Source organism: Drosophila eugracilis, unplaced genomic scaffold (genome assembly GCF_018153835.1).
Source record: "Drosophila eugracilis isolate 14026-0451.02 unplaced genomic scaffold, ASM1815383v1 contig_90, whole genome shotgun sequence".
Classification (NCBI taxonomy): Eukaryota; Metazoa; Arthropoda; class Insecta; order Diptera; family Drosophilidae; genus Drosophila; species Drosophila eugracilis.
This window is the reverse complement of record NW_024573812.1, coordinates 9,816,227-9,833,934: the sequence shown is the minus strand read 5'-3', so window position 1 is coordinate 9,833,934 and position 17,708 is coordinate 9,816,227. Positions and strand designations below refer to the sequence as shown.

Here is a 17,708-nt window from a genome sequence, read left to right as displayed (position 1 = left end):
TGCCAGGATCCACACATGGCAGGTAGATTCAAGGACTCTACGGGTTCATTAATAGTCCTCCGCTTCATTGAGCGACTGTCTTGTGGTTGGATTATGTGCGGATTTATCCATGCTAATCCCCCATAATGAGCGGTGGCTTTGAGCTGGGAAAACGTCTTCATCTCCGGCATTAGCCACTTCCTCAGCCGTTAGTCAAAAAGTCAGCAAAGTCAACACTGACCAGAGGATAATCAATTTAAGGAAATTCTTAGGGAACGACACATGTCAGGAGTTCTGATAGTTTATCTGTTTTAAAAAGTTTCTTTATCATTTTGCAAATTTATTTGGGTTTTTAGAAATGATAATTAAATTGTTTTGTTAAAAGATATATTTATTCCTTGATTGAGAAGTTTTTCAAAATAAGCAGCGGCAGATTGATTCAACAGTTTAATACATTCCCTATACAAGTTTCTTTGAAATCCTTGTAATAATGTTGATAATTTCCATTAAAAGAACTTCAAAGGTGGTTAATCTGTAAATTTATCACCTAAGTAAGTTATTGTAATAAAAATAACACTTGGTTCTGTAATAGTTGGCCTAAACAAACCACTCAATCTAAATGAAATTTAAGCTCATTTTTAAAACAAAACACTTTGAGTTTTTCAATTGCAAATTCGCTTAAGAAAATAAAACAAATTCTCTCTTAGCAACATACAATTTTCGGCTTCTTGTAATACATATTTTTCACTTTCACTGGGCCTTTGACAGGCACTGAGGGTAATGATGATAAGATTACAAAGGGGAAAACGGGTAGGGGCATATATATACCATATATATATATATATATATATATTGCAGTAAAGAGTAAAGCCCCCGGCTCTTGTCCATAAATGTTCAGAGTCCAGATTATGTGCAGCCCAAGTTGCGGCAACTTTTCCGCTTTTTTATGCCCGTGCCTACACTCATTTCTTGCACTATCAGTTCGAAGCTAAATTCCGCAGAGGCGGGGGGAGGTGAATGCACTTGCGAACTAGTTTTTTGGGATTTTCGGGAGGGAGAGAGCAGATAGTGCTGGCCGATCTTAAGGCCCTGCCAAAAAAATAAAAGTGCAGTTGGAAACATGGTCGGTCAGAAAACAGCTCCGTGAAATGCGGTTGACCTTAATTTCCAAACATGATTAATGGGTTTGGCAACCCGAGTGTGCAGGCGGAGGGGCATGGCGGGGCTGATACACAGAGGAAACGACGAACAAACTAATGATGAACAATTAAAAAATGTAAGTTGAGCCGCGAAGAGAAAAGTGCGTGGAGTACAGCTGCAGCAAGATGGTCAGTGCAAATAGGGAAAAGTTCTATTAAAAACTAAGATTCTTAAAGGTTAAAGTTTAAAGCTCTTGAGATTGTTAATATTTCTATATAATAATGCAATTTTTCGTGCTGATCAGATTACCGATTAAGTCATACTCGTATCCTTCTGTACTGAATATATAAAAATTGAAAAATTAGTGTAAACCCAGATCTATAAGGGCGCTTGTCTTTCTAGGAAGGCTATCATTAAGAACCTAGGCATTCGTGTAACTTATTGTTTTTAAATTGCCAAAAAGGTCAATACCTAAGCTTCTAGTTTAAGAAACTGAAACCCTCAAGTCCCCATATTAATCCCATCCCCTTTTTAACTATTTTGTTAAGAAATTAAAAAACCAGAAGACCTAAGATGCTTTACAGGTGCCTTGCATAAATTACCAGATCAGCAGCTTCTATGCTGCTTTGTGACCCCTAAAAAACTCAACCCCTTGCGACCGTTACTCCGCAATTTACATAAAAAATCAAGAAATCGAAGGGTTATCGTCCGAAGGGTCGAAGGTCGAGACATATGCAAATTTATCGCATTGCAGGCCGAAACTGCATTCAATAATGCATTGATTGCCGAAGGTCGTTTCTTTATCTGTACTTTCGTATCCCAAATTTGCATAACTAAGAAGTTGCACAAGGAAAAACAAGGCGAAAAAAGAAAAGCGAGGAAAATTGAAAATATACGACAAACTATCAAAATGGCGACGAATGTAACGACGAGAAGAGGAAGGAGAGGAAAGGGTGGCGTACAAAATAGTAAAGATCGACAAACGAACCACTCGGAGAGACCAGTTTTTCACGCAACCTGCTTAAGTTCGTGCATTAAAAAAGAAGAAAAAAAAAGTAAAAAATGCAGTCGCCAAAAAAAAAAGAGTGGGACTCACTGCAGCTATTTGGCTCCCTTTCGCACACACTGCGTCCAATGGCAGCAGCCATATATGCAGGAAACGCACACACTTGCAGTCGCAATCTCGTACACGCACACGCATGCAAACGCACGCATGAAAAAAACGCAAGGGGAGAGAATAGGCAAGAGTCAGAGAAGGAGAGACAGAGAGTGAGGGCCAGTGAGAGCGAGAGCCAAGTGCAAGCGCAAAAAACTGCAACTGCGCGAAAGAGAGGGCGCGAGGGTGGAAACGTGACGGAGCGATTTTGTAGGACAGTTTTCCCATGATTCCCCTTTTCGTAATCGAACAGTTTTCTCGCCGCTCTCTCTCCCGTATAGCGCCATCCCGCTCTGGCAGCGCTCGGGAAATTTGGTCTTCAATGACTTGCTGCACACGAAAACCGTGGCAGTTTTATTCAAGTTTGAGCGCTCGAATCTGCAACAACGTGCACGCAAAACTCTCAAAATTCCCTTTAAAAATATATCAAAATCACAAGGCGAGCGAAAAACCTCAAGGAAAAACGCTAAACGTGTCGCAGTTTCTTGGAAAATATCAAATATTTTTGGCAACATCTCGTGTTTTGTGCAAGTGTGTGTGGAGCGGAAAACTTAAACAACCAACAAACAAAAACAACATCTACTCTACAAAACTCTGTTCTGAGAATGTGAATAAATATCAACAAATTAAAAAAAAACTAAAGAAAATTAAAACGAATTCAAATAACTACGAAAAACTATATGCGAAAATAACGTACAAGTGTTCCAAAAATTAATTTGGCCACTTAACACCTTCGATACTGTGCCCCAACTGCGGCATTTTCATTATTTCGTGGTAAGATTTTAATCAAATTAATTAATTTTAATAATACAGAGTTTAGGTATTGTAATGGAAAACCTAATTTTGTAGTGTTTCCACTATACCAGTTCAGCTTCATAACACTGCCCTTCGAAAACCCTTTTATTTTGGATTAATTTTTGTACAATTTCGCAATATAATACGTGTCCAAAAAATTGACACTACCAAAATAGAAACTGGAAACCCTAGACCCGAAACCGGTTCCCAAGTGCATTCGTTTCAATGACGTTTGTGATAATTTTAATTAAGCGTTTTTTTTCACAAAATGGTGGCCACTGTTGGCGAGCTCTGTTAGCAAAAGTTGGCCAAAGCTTTCCGGCGGGAGCTTTCGATCTTTTGGCGATCGTGTCGTATGCGCAACGTGCGATCGAGGCGTTGAGGCATCGCCTTTATGGCATGATTATAACCACATCTAATGCGCTTATAGCATTTCGAAATACAATCGAAATCGCTTACCTGCCGAAATCGGTAGTTGCGCAAATCGGGAGTGGGAACTCTAGGATTGGGATCTCTGCAGGTTGCCCATTATCCTGCCGGCGAGACAATGGCTAGACAACAACAATTGATGATCTCTTGCGCATTTTCCGCAGACAATAATGCGATCGTTTGCTCGCCGCCTTTGTCTGATTGTCTGCTTTTCTTTTTTGCCATATACCTTCTGGTTTATTTTTTACGCTGCCTCGCCCCTTTGACATTTCCCTGTTGTTGTTTGATTGCCATTATCGTTTTTTTTTTTGCGGGTGGGGAGGGGACGTAAGACGAAGACGGATCCTTTGCCACACTACCTGTTGGTAACTGGAGATTCACACAGACACACACACACGCGACACATGGTCGCAGTTTGGGATGCAAACTCCTTGACGAATGGCCAACACATGACGCCAGGATCCCAGCATATGGCGTCCACTTGAGTTCGAAATTCGACCACAACCCGAGTACGAAAATTGAAGTCATGCCAAGGACAAGGGCATATGGCTTGCCGTCCACCCCCGACTCCCTCTTCTTTTTGTACACAAAATGAATGAAAATTATTGCAAGTTTTTCAGCCACATTTTTCCCTTATTTTCCGTGCCTTCCCATTTCCATTTCCCGATTCCAGGCGGCGGTAATACAAAAAAATGCTTGATATACATATAGATTTGAATATGTATGCGTAAAAGTAAAACGCGCGAAAAGCAGCCGGAAAAATACGCGCACACATCTTTCGAGGGATGTTTGCATATTTTTTTCCCCCATTTTTCGTACACGTTTTCCTGGTCGCCACCACCACCCACTCCCACTCCCACTTCCACCAACCCCCACCATTTCACTTTCACTTTTTTATGGCGCATAAAACTTCGGGGGGTGGCGAAGGGCATAAATTTTACAAGCAAGATTTTCCGCCAAAAAGAGAAATGGTGGACTGGAGAGGAGACCATCCCCAATTTCGCACACCTGACTTCCTGGCAGCTTTAGCTCGGGCATGGGCTATGGCTTCTATTTGCCATCACATTTTCATGTGTGTGTCTTTCCTGTTGATTTTAGCAACCCATGCGAAATTTGAAATTTGCTTCTCCAACCCTCTGCTATGACATTTGCCAAATCTGAACGCTTGGCTCAGGCTGAAAACTCATACTAATTGGCATTTTCTTTTCTTTTTTTGTCTTTTCCGGGAATCAGGCAACCAGGTGAACCGTAGGCCTTAAACTGGCGCTCAAGGTCAGGAAGCACCTATCCTTCTACCCGCCGACGCTGCTGAGCGCCGCCTTCACCAGTTTGAACGGTGTGTACAACCACAGCAGCAGTAGCAGCGATCCAGCTCCAGACGAGGAGCCCGACCAGCCATCAAACCATCACCATCATTCAAGGGTGAGCCACCACAATCCGAGGGAGCCAAAGCACGATATCAGGGATCGCGAGGTGGATCGCGAGGAACGCGACCAGGAGATGGGCGGCCCCACGGCGCCGGTGGCCAGCAGCGGCGAGGTAGGCCAGACCTACTGCCTCCGCTGGAACAACCACCAAACGAACCTGGTCCAGATATTGCATGCCCTGCACGAAGTCGGCAGCTATGTGGATTGCACTCTGGTCGTAGATGACGAGCAGTTCCAGGCTCATCGCGTGGTTCTGGCCGCCAATTCCCCATATTTCCAGCACATTCTTAAGGATGTGCCCCAGGACCATTGCAGCATTATCCTTCCCGGAGTCAAGGGCTTCGAGATTGCCGCCCTGCTGCAGTACATGTACACGGGCGAGACAACGGTTACCAAAAGCCAGGAGCCGGAGATCCTGCGCACGGCCAAGGAGCTGCAGGTCAAGGGTCTGTACGACAACCTCATGAAGTTCAACCACCACAGTTCCGGCAGCCATGCCAGCGTCACGCCCACCTCCAGTTCGGGAGCTGGCGGAGCCAAGCCCCAGAACGGCTCGGCATCCAACCACTCTTCGTCCGTGATCTCTACATCCACACACATCTCGCCTAGTGCCGCCATCTCGAGCAGCTGCTCGCCACCACCGCCGCCCCAATTTGGCTATCAGCCGGGCTTCAGCCACTATCCGCAGCAGCAACCGTTGTCGGCCAGTCAAATTCCAGCTGGTGAGGCTCCTTTGACTCCCACCCAGACCACACCACACTCGGCGCCATCGGGCGCGGGAGAACCAGCCGGCCAGTGGCCACTGACTCCCTCTGCCGCCGCTGCCATGTTGAACTCCGTCTACGAATCTGCCGCTGATATGAATCCTCTCAAGCGCAAGAAGCTGTCTGCCATCTCTAGCATGCTTCTGAGTGGAAACCGCGATACTCCGATCCTAAGAAACGTTCTGGCCCAAGCTAATCCCGCTGATTCCTCGCAACCTGGACCAATGGCCATTAATGGAGAAAAGACGCCCACACATCAGCATCAGAATACACAACTTCCTGCCGGCTTGGGAGTAAGTGGTGGCGAGCGTAACCATAGCTTCAATGGATCTGACTACGGCGGCGATAAGGAACCACTTTCACCGTACACAGATCGCTCCTTTGAGGAGGAAACCGGTCAGTCCGGTGGCAAGAAACCTGAATGGAAGCGCTATAAGCAGTACACCCGGGCGGACATGATGTGTGCCATCCAGGCGGTAAGGGAGGGCATGAGTGCCCTTCAGGCGAGCAGGAAGTACGGCCTGCCCAGTCGCACGCTCTACGACAAGGTCCGTAAGCTAAACATCACCACTGGTCGTGGCACCCATCGCGCGCCCAAACGTAGTCCTCCGGGCGCTGAATCCTCTCAAGGTTTCACATACTCCGCTGCTGCAGCCGCTGCTGCTCACAACTACGGACATGGACACGGTCATCACTCGGAGGGCAAGCGTGATCCGAAGGTGGACCATGTCCCCGCTCACCATGGCATGCCACCCACCATTCCGCCCTCAGCAGCAGCCCTCCTCGATCACGCTTTCCTCCAGCAGGCCCTGGAGAATCGGGGTGGTGACATGGCCGGCCGAGAGGCTCTCCATGCCATGGCCCTGGCGGCAGCTGCACATGCTGCTGCCAATCGCATGTCGAGCAGTCCAGCGGAGATGGACCAGCGCTCCAATGGCCACGGCATGCGGTCACCGAGTCCGCAGGGTCGTCACTACTCGCACGACCAGGAAGCCATGGATCTGGAAATGGAGAAGCATGAACAGAACATGATCAAAAGGGAACGCGACCAAGATGAGCGTGAGGATGCGGACGACGAGGAGGACCACGAGCAGGAGCATGTGGAGGATCTCTCGCTGGCCAGGAAGGAGCGAGCGCATTCTCCCTACTCGCCCCAGCCAGCCGAGGGTGCCGGAGTGATTATGCACGCCAGTAGTGCGCCTGCCAATGGCAAGGATCACGAAGATTACCCAGCCTCGCCACAGTTCTTGCCCATGGGCCTCAAGAGGGAGCTGCTGGAAGGCGAGGATGCTCAGGCTCGGGCCGACTGATTGACGCTCACCATGGCCTGGCAATATGCCACGGACAGCCTCGACTCCTTGGAGTAGGCCAGGCTTAGATAGCAACTCCTATTATTCCCCGTTATTAGACCCATCCTTGTGTTACTTTCCTTACTATCGGCGACTCAGGCGCCGACCAGCGTTGGTGAAGCTTTAAACGAAGAAACCTCATCCCAGTCGTTGTGGGAATCATCCGCACCAGCACCTGGCACCCATCCAAAATCAAACCCACACACTAAAATAAATTGTTGTCAGCATCACTTTGTGCCTAAAAACAGAAATGTTAGGAAATAAAATAGAGAATAGCTTAGGATAGATTATGGACACCTTAGGCTTAGGCACTCGTAGGCCATCTTTGGAAACCAGCTAGTTGTAGGCCTTAAAACAGCTCAACCATCCCAGATCCCAGTCAACTGACAAACTAGGATATGTAAGCCGACTTACATAAGACTGAAGGCGGGATCAGAGATGGCGATGGATGAGCTAACTAAGGACAGAGCAGAAGAGGCTCCCATTGGAAATGGTTAGCGAGTTAGCTACACCATGTACAACTTTGTTAAATGCCAGTGATTTGTTTTAAAAATTATTAGCACTAGATTATTTATAACGACCAGTATGTGAAACGCATGTACGTGGCCTTAATTTGTATGATTTTCGAAGCGAAGAGTTAGAAGAAGTTAGAAGAGATCCCACTTGAACAGAACTACCTCAAATAGCGTATCTTTGTTAGCCTCATGTTATCCTGTTAGCGAGATATATATGTATATTAATCGTCCTGGGTTGAATTTATAAGACTGACACCGACTCAAACGTACCACGAGCAAGAGCACACGCATTAAAATAAAATTACAAACTAAACTTAAATACGAATCGAGATCCTTAGTTAATTAGCTGTAAGTTTCAGGCAAATTGATTAGTTCTAAGCCACACCAACCTAAACGTAACCACTAAAACTAAACTATTTATAAGGCAAACAAAACAAAAACAAAAAACAAATGAAAACATGCGCTGGGGGCAATGCAATAGGCTCTTTAATTATAAACACCTACACTTATATAACTATATAGTCGTACGGTCGATAATGTTAAATTGTTATACGAGTAACTCTGTACATAGCATCATAGTCCACACATACACATGCGAATTCTAGATCTAGTTTTAAGTATTCCAAATTGTGCTGCAATTTAAATTATCCCTAAACACCCAACTTTCATCATGTAAAGATCAGCGAAAGAACGCGAAATAAACTGACTGAAGTATCAAATAACCAATCTGAGTTTCTCTGACAACACAATTTTTATTATAGAAAAATATATTTTTAAATTTTACTAATGTAGTTCCTAATAAAATGGCCTATTCATTAAGATTGCAATGTCAGATAGTATATCATGAATTCAGTGACAACCGACGCAATTCGGATTCCGCTCATCGAAATCGCAAATGCCAATGGCGAAACGGAAAGGTTTATGTTGCGGCAAGTGCATGGGCTTCAGCGATGGCACCTTAATCCTTGGGATATAAAACTCCCGCTCCTCATACGTCTTCGATATACGAGAATGATCCGCTGACTGAGACCCATGGCAGTTGACGATTGAAAGCGACCGATCGATACTAATCAAGGGCTCATCGTTAGGACTGTGTCCCCGGAGTTTGCAGTGTGCCAGCAGCTTGGCCTCGCTGAGAAACTCCAGCCGACAGAAGTTGCAGTGATAGTTTATACCCTTCTTATGGAGCTGGAAGTGGCGGTCCAGCTGATGCTGCAATTCGAACTCTTCGCGGCACTTGTGGCAGACGTAGAAGCCGCGGTTCTGTAGGTGCAAATGGTAGTCCAAAAAGACCCTGCAAAAGCAAACGAATGGCGTTCGTTATTACTAAGAAGCTGTTCTGGATTATGTTATTTTAGTTGTTTATAGTGAAACTTACTTGCTTGTAAAGACATCTCCGCACTTGTGGCAGTAGAACCAGCTCATCTTCCAGTGCTCCATGTAATCGTGCTTCATTAGAGCCACTAGGGTGTCCGTCTGATACCCACAGGCTGGAGTAAAGCACGTAAAAGATTTTAAACGAACCTGGGTCTTCAGCAGATCGAGTAGGTAAAGGTCTGTCATTAAAAAGCAAGAATGTTTATACAAAGAAATAGCTTAAATGAAAAAAATCCCTACCGTACTCCTTGTCGGTGGTCATATGCGTTTCAACCAGTCCGTAGTCATCGTACAGAAGTGGGAGATTTCCAGCACTGTTGCTATTGCTGCGGCTGTGGTTTACGATCCAGTCACCGGTGAAATTCATGCGGCGTGTGTACATAGCGTCCTCCTGGTCATCGTCGCCCTCTTCACGCTCCTCTTCATCGCTTTCGTTCTCTTCGATTTCATCGTCCTGATCATCCATATTGTACTTATCCCAGGCTTCTGAGCAGGCCCGTGAACGAGACCGTGTGGAACGAGCCTTTGGGGTCCGGGAAGGCTGAACGGTCTGCCCTGTTTCCGCCTGTTGTAGAAGTATTAAGGCCTAATTGGGATAATAAGTTAAAATAAATATTTATCAAGGTAAACCAACTTAATTTCTACTAACCTCCTGCTTGGCCTGGCAGATTGCATGATGTAGGTCCCATTCGTACTTGGTGTGTAACTGGGCATCGCAAAGATCGCAGGGATACCGCTGCTGATGCTTGGACCGTTCATGGTGTCGCTTTCCAACCATTGAGTCAAACTCTTCGTCGCAGTGTCGGCAGTAGTAAGTGCGCGACGAGCGGTTGACTCCGGAAGACGTCTCCTCATCACAACTGGCCTCGTTCAGCACCCGGCACTTGGCGCGCGGCGGACGGGTTTGTGATCGTCGAATTTTAGAGCAGCGGCGCAAGTGCTGGGCGTAATAGTCCCGCCGGAAATAAGCACGTCCACATTCGTGACACTCTAGCCGTGTTCGCCACTTCCAACCTTCCGTATGCTTCTCCTCAGACTCCTTAGCCGACGGGGAAAAGGGCTGCTGAGCAAGGTAGACTTCCAGCACAGAACAAGACGAACGTGAGCTACGAATACTCGGCCTTTTTTGTGGTACCTCCTCTTGGCTCTCTATCAGTGTAGTTGACACTTCTGCATCAGCAATAGGTGGACTATGTTGGGTTGGTGAAGTTGTGGTAGTGGTCACTGTGGTAATTTCTCCCCCGGAACGCTGCAATCGTTGCATGCGTTGCATCAAGGATCGAGTGACTTCCGAGTGCATGTTTAACTTGCAAACGCACTCCACACAAATGGCCTTCAAAGTGGATCGAATAACATCGGACTAAAAATTATAGCAAATGTGAAATTTATATGGTCAGCTGAATGGGATAATGTTTGTATTACTCACATGGATCTTCCAGTCGCGACTCAGCCGGCGCTGCATCACGTGATTGGAGCGCAGATCCAAAAGAGCCGAGACCTTGGCGGCCCCACATAATGTGCAACTGGCGTCATTGGCTTCTGCCTCCCGCTCAGCTTCAACAGGCTCCTGATCATTATTCTCGTTATCAACCGAACAATTTCCTTCGGTGCTGCTGGGTTCCGGATCTGTTACAGGGGCATCCCGCATTCTGCTTGGAAATGAGTGCTATTCAGGTGCAACTATGGCAAAGGTGGGTTTTTTGGCGTTTGCCCTCGACCTCAATCAGTTCTGCGTGGCTCTCATTTTTTTCTCTTCTTGTTGCTTTTGGAAGTGCAAGCCTACCTTAGAGCTCCGGAAATGTGATTTTCTAAAATATATTTATAGTAAATATATTAATATGTCGAAGAACAAAACGAAACTGCAGTTTACAGTATGACCGTATTGCGTTTTTGGCAAATATACCGCATAATGTCTAAATAGTCTGGCAGCACTCATCGCTGAATTTCAAATTAAGCGCGGCGTAAAATATTTTTAATCTATGTATGTGGACAACTTTTTAATCGCTCTTATTAGCTTTTAATATGATTCGAATTTATATGAAAAATACTGGAAGCAGAAACGTATTATAAATTTTACTAAAAAATTATATATTTAGATTTCCCAAGTGTCAATTATAAAAAAAAAAATAATTCAACCGAAATTTTTCGAAAAAAAAAACTTTTTCCCTATCCAATTCTGGCAAGTGTTGGCAGCTGGTATTTGAAGAAAAAATTAAAGGAAAGCCATCACTGTCGTGATATTCATATATCACGACAATGGATCCCAATAAGCATGCTACAATTTAAGCCGATGCATCGCCCTTGATTGCAAGACTTTTAATACTGATAAAGCATTGATTTAAAATCTTAGCAGATCTTTTCCGCGGGCCGTTACGAAGGGCATTGAACTCAACAAAGAAAATGTCAAGGTCACGGGTTCATTTTTTTGTTGTTTCAGAATGTAGGTCCAAGAATTTAAAAATTCATTGAAGATTAGCTTAATCTAAGCAATTTTTATTACTTCTTAAGACATTTTGAGATAAGATATCGGTTAATATTAAGCCTCCAGGAAAGTGCAAAATAAAAAGAAAATTTTTGCAGATAGCCTTGGGAAAGCCTATAAAGAGCTCCGTCTGATTTTTGTTGATAACGCGTTTGGGTTTCTTTAAAAGGTCCCTCCAACTATGAAAAATAGGCAGTTCCCTACTGCCAGAGTGTATAATTCAAAATGATTCTCAGTCAAAAAAACGGAATAACCATACGCCTCATGGAGGAGAGCGACTATGGAATTGTTAAGCCTTTCATGCGGGATTACTTCCATTACGACGAGCCCATGGGAATTGGACTGGAAGAACAAATTCATCTATTAAATGAGGAAGAAGTTGACAGGGAATACATTTCGGTAATCAACCAAGGACTCTCCCTAGTAGCATTCGACGACAATACAGGACTTCTTATCGGCATGAGCCTTGCCGAGAAAATGGATCCCACTATATTGGCTAAACAGCACAAGGAAGCCGAGGAAATCGAAGATAATGCCTTGGGTCGAAGTCGGAAGATGATAGCCAAAATCGAACGGGATGCCAACATATTCGAACGCTGCCAAGTTCCCATATATCTCAACCTAATAGCAGTCTCTGTTCACGAATCAATGAGGGGCAAAGGTGTTCTGTCCCATCTCGCCGTCACCCTAATGAAGTTGGGACGCTCTCGAGGATTCCCGCTGCTGATCGGCAGCAGCACCAGTTACTACTCCGCTAAGCAGGCAGTGGAAGGCTTGGGTATGGAGGTCATTCACTCACAGGCCTATGCCGAGTACAAGGACAATCAGGGCCGTCCTGTATATAATCCACCTGCTCCCCATACCCATGTCCGCGTCTTGGCCAGCAAACTTTGACTTTTAAAATTGTTTTCTTTTTGTATAAATTGCAGAATAATTAGCTATATTATGCAACTCGAAAAGTGTAATTAATTGATGTTTAAAATAATTATTTATAATAATAAAAGAATAGTGTATACACCTTAAAAAATTTTAAATCAAATTCCTGTCAAAATTTTATGGCCATTACTCGCAACGATGTATTGGGAGCTGCCGGCGCGAAGATCACTCGTCCCCGGTTGTCCTTGTAGTCCGCATAGTCCATGGAATGTATGCACTCCATTCCCAGGGCCTCCTTCTGGCGAGCAGAGTAAAAGCTGGTGCAGTAGGCCACCATGGCGGGGAATCCCTTGGACCGGCCTAAGTTCATTAGAGTGGAGGCAAGTCGTGAACCCAGTCCCTTGCCCCTCATCGAGATGGCTACACTGGTGATGTGGGAATAAAGTACTTTCGAGATTCCGTACCGCTTGAAAATATTGGCTTCGCATTCGGCCTTGATGATTATGGCATAGATGTGGCCCCAAGCGTTATTCTCGAGTGACTCGGCCACCAGGCGGCTCCTTTCCACATCATCGGAGGTTTCGGCTCCTGCCAGGACGAATCCCACAATTTGGTCATCATCGCTCTCGTCGAGGGCCAAGAGACAAGTCCCCTGGGCAATCATCGAGAGGTTAATCGCGTCGTTCTCCTTCTCGTTTTGCAGATGAACGGGTTCACCACTGGATTGGCACAAGGGCTCCGCCGTGAAGTACTCTTCCTTCATAAAGGATTTTACCTTTTCATAGTCCTCCAGTCTCATAATGCGAATCCGGATTCCTTCCTTTGTGTTGGAACTCATCATTAGCTTCACTCTGCAACGAATTTCTTTGCTTTTATATACTTGTGATTATCTTGCCAAATCTTTTTGATTGCTTATCACTCAGTTTACTACTATTGGTCAATCGAAAATAAATTTGCAACCAGATGGGTTAACGTACGCCTTCTGACGAATCTAAAAATCGAAAGTTCAGTGCCCTATTGTTAGGAACTATTTTGAGCTATTGCTTTGAAGCTCTTGACTGATTAGAGGGTTTGCTAGAATTCATCGCTGTATTTACTACACCTTTTATTTTTCACACGACCACCATTTAAATAATCCATTTGGACACTGAATAAATCTTTTCAAAAACAAGAAGAAACGCTATAGGCGAGTGCCGCGACTATAAGATACCCGTTACTGTCTTACACAATTTTAAAATATTAATTTTGCCAGTGGAAATTCACAAGGCGCCACCTATTGTCAGAGAAAGCATTTTGAGTAACTGATAGTGACGTCACTGCCAATGTGAGGACTTATAACCTTGATTTCTTCATAAATAGCGTCTTTTGAGTCTTGTCGGCGTATGGGTAATATATAATGTGCGCTGGCATCTAAAGATTATACTTACTGAATTTCAACTTTCTAGCTCTAATAGTTCCTCAGATTTCAGCGATTTTAGTTTTTCGCGAGTTGTGGGACTTGCGTAGGGACCTCAAGAATCTTCATGGTTAATCTCAACTTTGTATCTCTTATAGGTCCTGAGATCTCAGTGTTCATACGGACAGACGGACAGACGGACAGTCAGACGGACATGGCTCAATCGACTTCGCTATTGATCCTGATCAAGAATATATATACTTTATAGGGTCGGAAACGCTTCCTTCTATCGTTACATACTTTTCAACGAATCTAGTATACCCTTTTACTCTACGAGTAACGGGTATAATGAGTGAACTCATTCCATACTAAGTGTATAATCGATCCTCCTGACAGTAATTAGCATTAGCTTATTACGGCCCTCTTCACTTCTTATCAACATTAAATTTACAATCGAATAAAAGGCACACTGGTTCAAGCTTTAAAGAATCTTAGAAATACAAAAATGTGAGTAGTAAAGTTTTCTGCGCGCCTATGCTAGTAAATTGAATTTGCCAATCATCGGCCTTGTTATGTTAGGTTATCAACAATTGTAGAATTCGCAGTAACGCAAAAGTGAGAAATGAAAACAATTTCTTAACATAAAATAAATATTATCAGCGTAATTGACATATGACGAAAGATTGAGTTAAAGGAGCTTATACTACGATGAAATTATGAAACCACTGATTTTGTTAATTTGATCGAGTCAAATAGATTGCAGAAATTATAAGAGCCCATCTGTGGTCCCAACAGATCATCTTTCCTATTGATGATGAAAACCAGCAGTATTTCTTGCTTATTACGTATTTTTTTCATCCCTTGGCAGCGACCAGTTGGAATAATATATCAGAATTCTTGTCAATACAGTGAATTCTCCAATATCTCAATAACCCATAACCTTGTATAAGACCTCTGGACGTATGAGAAAAGTGACCCTTCGATTTGCTACTACTGTCACATTAATACAGCACAAATATCTACCGCTACTGATATGGCCTCCTACCAATAGGTGGCGCCAGGCACATTTAGGTTTTAGTAACCGGTATGGGGCTACCAATATTTTAATGTTATTTATTATTTACAAATCACATACGCCGCCTAGGACCTTCCAGAACACCAGAAGCTACAGCCTTGCCAGGGTTGGGGTCGGGCACTTGTGGAATAATCGCTGTGGAGAGAGAAAACAGTGGCGTGATTTCGCACAACAGTATGCCCCGGGGTCCGGATGATCCCAGATGTTTCCTACGGTTATACCTTAGCCTAGTGTAGAGAAGGTTACAGACCCTTCGGTCTGCTAGGTTTCAAAAAGGTTAAAGACCCTAAGGTCTACTAGGTTTGTAAGCGTGTACAGACCACCGTGGGCTGCAATGTTCGCGGATCGGTTCGCGCCGTTGAGCAGGGTCGACGATGTCCTGACCGTCTTCTGGACGGGGTTTAATTTTAAATGCTTAGTTGTTTGGTCTTGTTTGCTATAGTTTACTTCATAATACTTCGTGTTTCTTTCTATGTTCTACTCCTCATTTTCTAATATAATTTGTTTTCCATAACCATTTTCAAACACTAATAATAAACGTTAATGGGCGATATTACAAAATATATTGGCATGCAATATACGTTTTTAAAAGTACCGCTCAATCAAAGTTGTTCGATAACCGATATGATTAAACATTAAGTGGCTAGCAGAGCTGCCAACTTTGCCCAAATATTTAAATCGTGTTTCTATTCAATAGTAAATGAAATATTTTCATGAAATGTCCAAATGAATTATACCTAAAGTTTTTAAGTAATGGAAAATTACAACTCCATCCCTTTAAATTACAATCTTCTCAGTGATTAAATGGATAACCCTTTACGAAAATGATTAAATGACGAACTATCGTATTTGTACACCTTTAAGCGATAGTTTCCGCCAACTGTCTATCGTCTACCACTAGCTGTCATTCGGCGACGCGACGAACTGAAATCAACGTGCTTATTTTCCGCTCGGGATTTTGCCAGAAAAAACTAATCAAAATGGGCGTACAAGTAGTTCCAATTGCTCCTGGTGATGGTAAGTACAAGATTATAGGATTGAAATCCTCTTGAACTGCAGTTAATTACCGGCATTTCTAACCTAAGAAGTGCATAATGTGCGATGCACAAGTCGGAAAATTAACCTTGACAATATGGTCGTCTCGCTTACACATATAAATTTTTGTATTCTATCCCCGCAGGCAGCACTTTCCCGAAGAATGGGCAAAAGGTCACGGTGCATTACACCGGCACCCTGGACGACGGCACCAAGGTGAGTAATCTTCTTGGTCATGGAATTCCCAAGCTAATGAAGGGTTATATTCAACCAACTAGTTCGATTCGTCGCGCGACCGCAACAAGCCCTTCAAGTTCACCATTGGCAAGGGCGAGGTCATTCGCGGTTGGGACGAGGGAGTTGCCCAGTTGAGCGTAGGCCAGCGCGCCAAGTTGGTCTGCTCGCCGGACTACGCCTATGGCAGTCGTGGCCACCCCGGTGTCATTCCGCCCAACTCCACCCTCACCTTTGATGTGGAGCTGCTCAAGGTCGAATAAGCAACCAGGCCGCCCGTTTTGTGTATACCCCCAACAAAATCAAGAGGGTTTCGGACCGGCGCACGGACGTCGAGACGAAGAACACCAAAATCGGAACCAGAACAATCCAGCAGCATTTGCCAACCGAAAAAAAATATGATAACTCAAAACCCAGCTCTAAACTAGAACTAATTTAACCGCAATGGTAACGCATCTTCTACGCATACAAATAAACATTTATTCAAGTCAATGACAATAGATCGTGTTTTATTCACCTTTTTTGTAAAATTCATTAGAGGTTCCCCTTGGCCACTGTTTTTTACGGCCTTTCGTTCTATTTTAATAATAATTAAGTACAAGTTTCGTTAAAGGTCTAAATTAATATATGCACAAAGAAATATATAATTTAAAAAATCAAATTATATTTAATACATAAAAATGGAAGATAATATATGCATACAAATAAGGATTTATTCAAGTTAATGGTAACAGAATCGGGTATGATCATTATAATATGCCTCTTTTAATAATCAGCATTGTTCGTTTTCCGTTCCCTTTTCAGATTCCTTTTCGTGCATCATTTGTTCTTGCACAACAGGTCCATAATCTGATCAATATCTTCATAGCGCTCCTTGTCGTATTTATAGGCATGTCTTAACCAATGTCCGCGCACCTTCTTCCAACGAGTCACATTGGAGGCAAGCAGATCGAAAGCACTGGCACCCTCTAGAGCCTTTTCCCGTTTCTTTTCTTCCTGACTAAACTCCAAACGTGGCGGGATGACAGGCAAATCCGTGGGCTTTGGCTGCGGCAGGTGTGTGAGCGTCTTCATCTCACCGCTTTTTAATTTAGAAATGATCTCTTTGCCATTGTCTTCGCGTTTGGTACCAGGAACAGTCCCCTCTGTTTGAAAGGCGGCCACGGCGGGATTTCTTGGCTGATTTGCCATCCAGGCACGGCAAATGGGATACAATGGAGTGCCATCTTGGTATTTCGAGAGATCTAAACTACGCTCGAACAGGCGCATCACATAGGACTCGCCGGGAGCCTTTTGAGTTGATCCAATACCGCTAACGCTCTTCTTGTAGAGCATTCGCCTAGCCTTGATGCGCCCTCCACTTCCTCCGTCAACTATTGCATCTGCGGAAGTTGAAGGCTTCGCGGTCGCTCCCATAGTGACTGCCCTGATCTCCGGATCCGGCTTTACCTGGTAATGGCGCTGCTGCTGTTGCTGGAGCAGGAGCTTCTTAGAGGGTCGACCCCGAATAGGCAAATCCGACTCCGCATCGTCGTCCAGCGGTTGATGGCTTCGCTCCGTCTTCTGCTCCTCCCTGCGCGACTCTCGCAGGCGTAGGGACATCTCCTTTTTCTTTGGAGTGGTCTTCATTTCCGAGTTGGGTTGATCGAGTAGAAAATTATTGAAGAACAATTTCGAAT

The 17,708-nt window shown here is 44.3% G+C and overlaps 6 protein-coding genes across 6 annotated transcripts; 3 read left to right on the top strand and 3 right to left on the bottom strand.

Moving 5' to 3' along the window:
- The first annotated feature begins 2,622 nt into the window (after positions 1–2,622).
- LOC108112001 (sex determination protein fruitless) lies at positions 2,623–8,276 on the top strand. The gene is made up of 2 exons (XM_017221737.2): positions 2,623–3,049; positions 4,733–8,276. Exon 2 carries the CDS (start codon positions 5,000–5,002, stop codon positions 6,998–7,000), a length of 2,001 nt encoding a protein of 666 aa, XP_017077226.2. The 5' UTR covers positions 2,623–3,049; positions 4,733–4,999; the 3' UTR covers positions 7,001–8,276.
- On the bottom strand, positions 8,014–10,660 carry LOC108112002 (zinc finger protein 473). Its single transcript, XM_017221738.2, has 5 exons — positions 10,358–10,660; positions 9,581–10,291; positions 9,172–9,517; positions 8,933–9,110; positions 8,014–8,848 (listed from the first exon to the last, which is right to left on the bottom strand). Exons 1-5 carry the CDS (start codon positions 10,577–10,579, stop codon positions 8,404–8,406), a joined length of 1,902 nt encoding a protein of 633 aa, XP_017077227.1. The 5' UTR covers positions 10,580–10,660; the 3' UTR covers positions 8,014–8,403.
- A 952-nt stretch (positions 10,661–11,612) lies between these two features.
- LOC108111925 lies at positions 11,613–12,307 on the top strand. The gene has a single exon (XM_017221567.2). It carries the CDS (start codon positions 11,639–11,641, stop codon positions 12,305–12,307), a length of 669 nt encoding a protein of 222 aa, XP_017077056.2. The 5' UTR covers positions 11,613–11,638.
- A 151-nt stretch (positions 12,308–12,458) lies between these two features.
- LOC121530534 (dopamine N-acetyltransferase) lies at positions 12,459–13,127 on the bottom strand. The gene has a single exon (XM_041819752.1). The coding sequence runs from the start codon at positions 13,125–13,127 to the stop codon at positions 12,459–12,461; it is 669 nt and encodes a 222-aa protein (XP_041675686.1).
- Positions 13,128–15,676: 2,549 nt separating this feature from the next.
- LOC108112036 (peptidyl-prolyl cis-trans isomerase Fkbp12) lies at positions 15,677–16,527 on the top strand. The gene is made up of 3 exons (XM_017221782.2): positions 15,677–15,777; positions 15,941–16,011; positions 16,074–16,527. Exons 1-3 carry the CDS (start codon positions 15,741–15,743, stop codon positions 16,290–16,292), a joined length of 327 nt encoding a protein of 108 aa, XP_017077271.1. The 5' UTR covers positions 15,677–15,740; the 3' UTR covers positions 16,293–16,527.
- Positions 16,528–16,722: 195 nt separating this feature from the next.
- LOC121530525 (protein lin-37 homolog) lies at positions 16,723–17,658 on the bottom strand. The gene has a single exon (XM_041819729.1). The coding sequence runs from the start codon at positions 17,656–17,658 to the stop codon at positions 16,849–16,851; it is 810 nt and encodes a 269-aa protein (XP_041675663.1). The 3' UTR covers positions 16,723–16,848.
- Between the last annotated feature and the right edge of the window lie 50 nt (positions 17,659–17,708).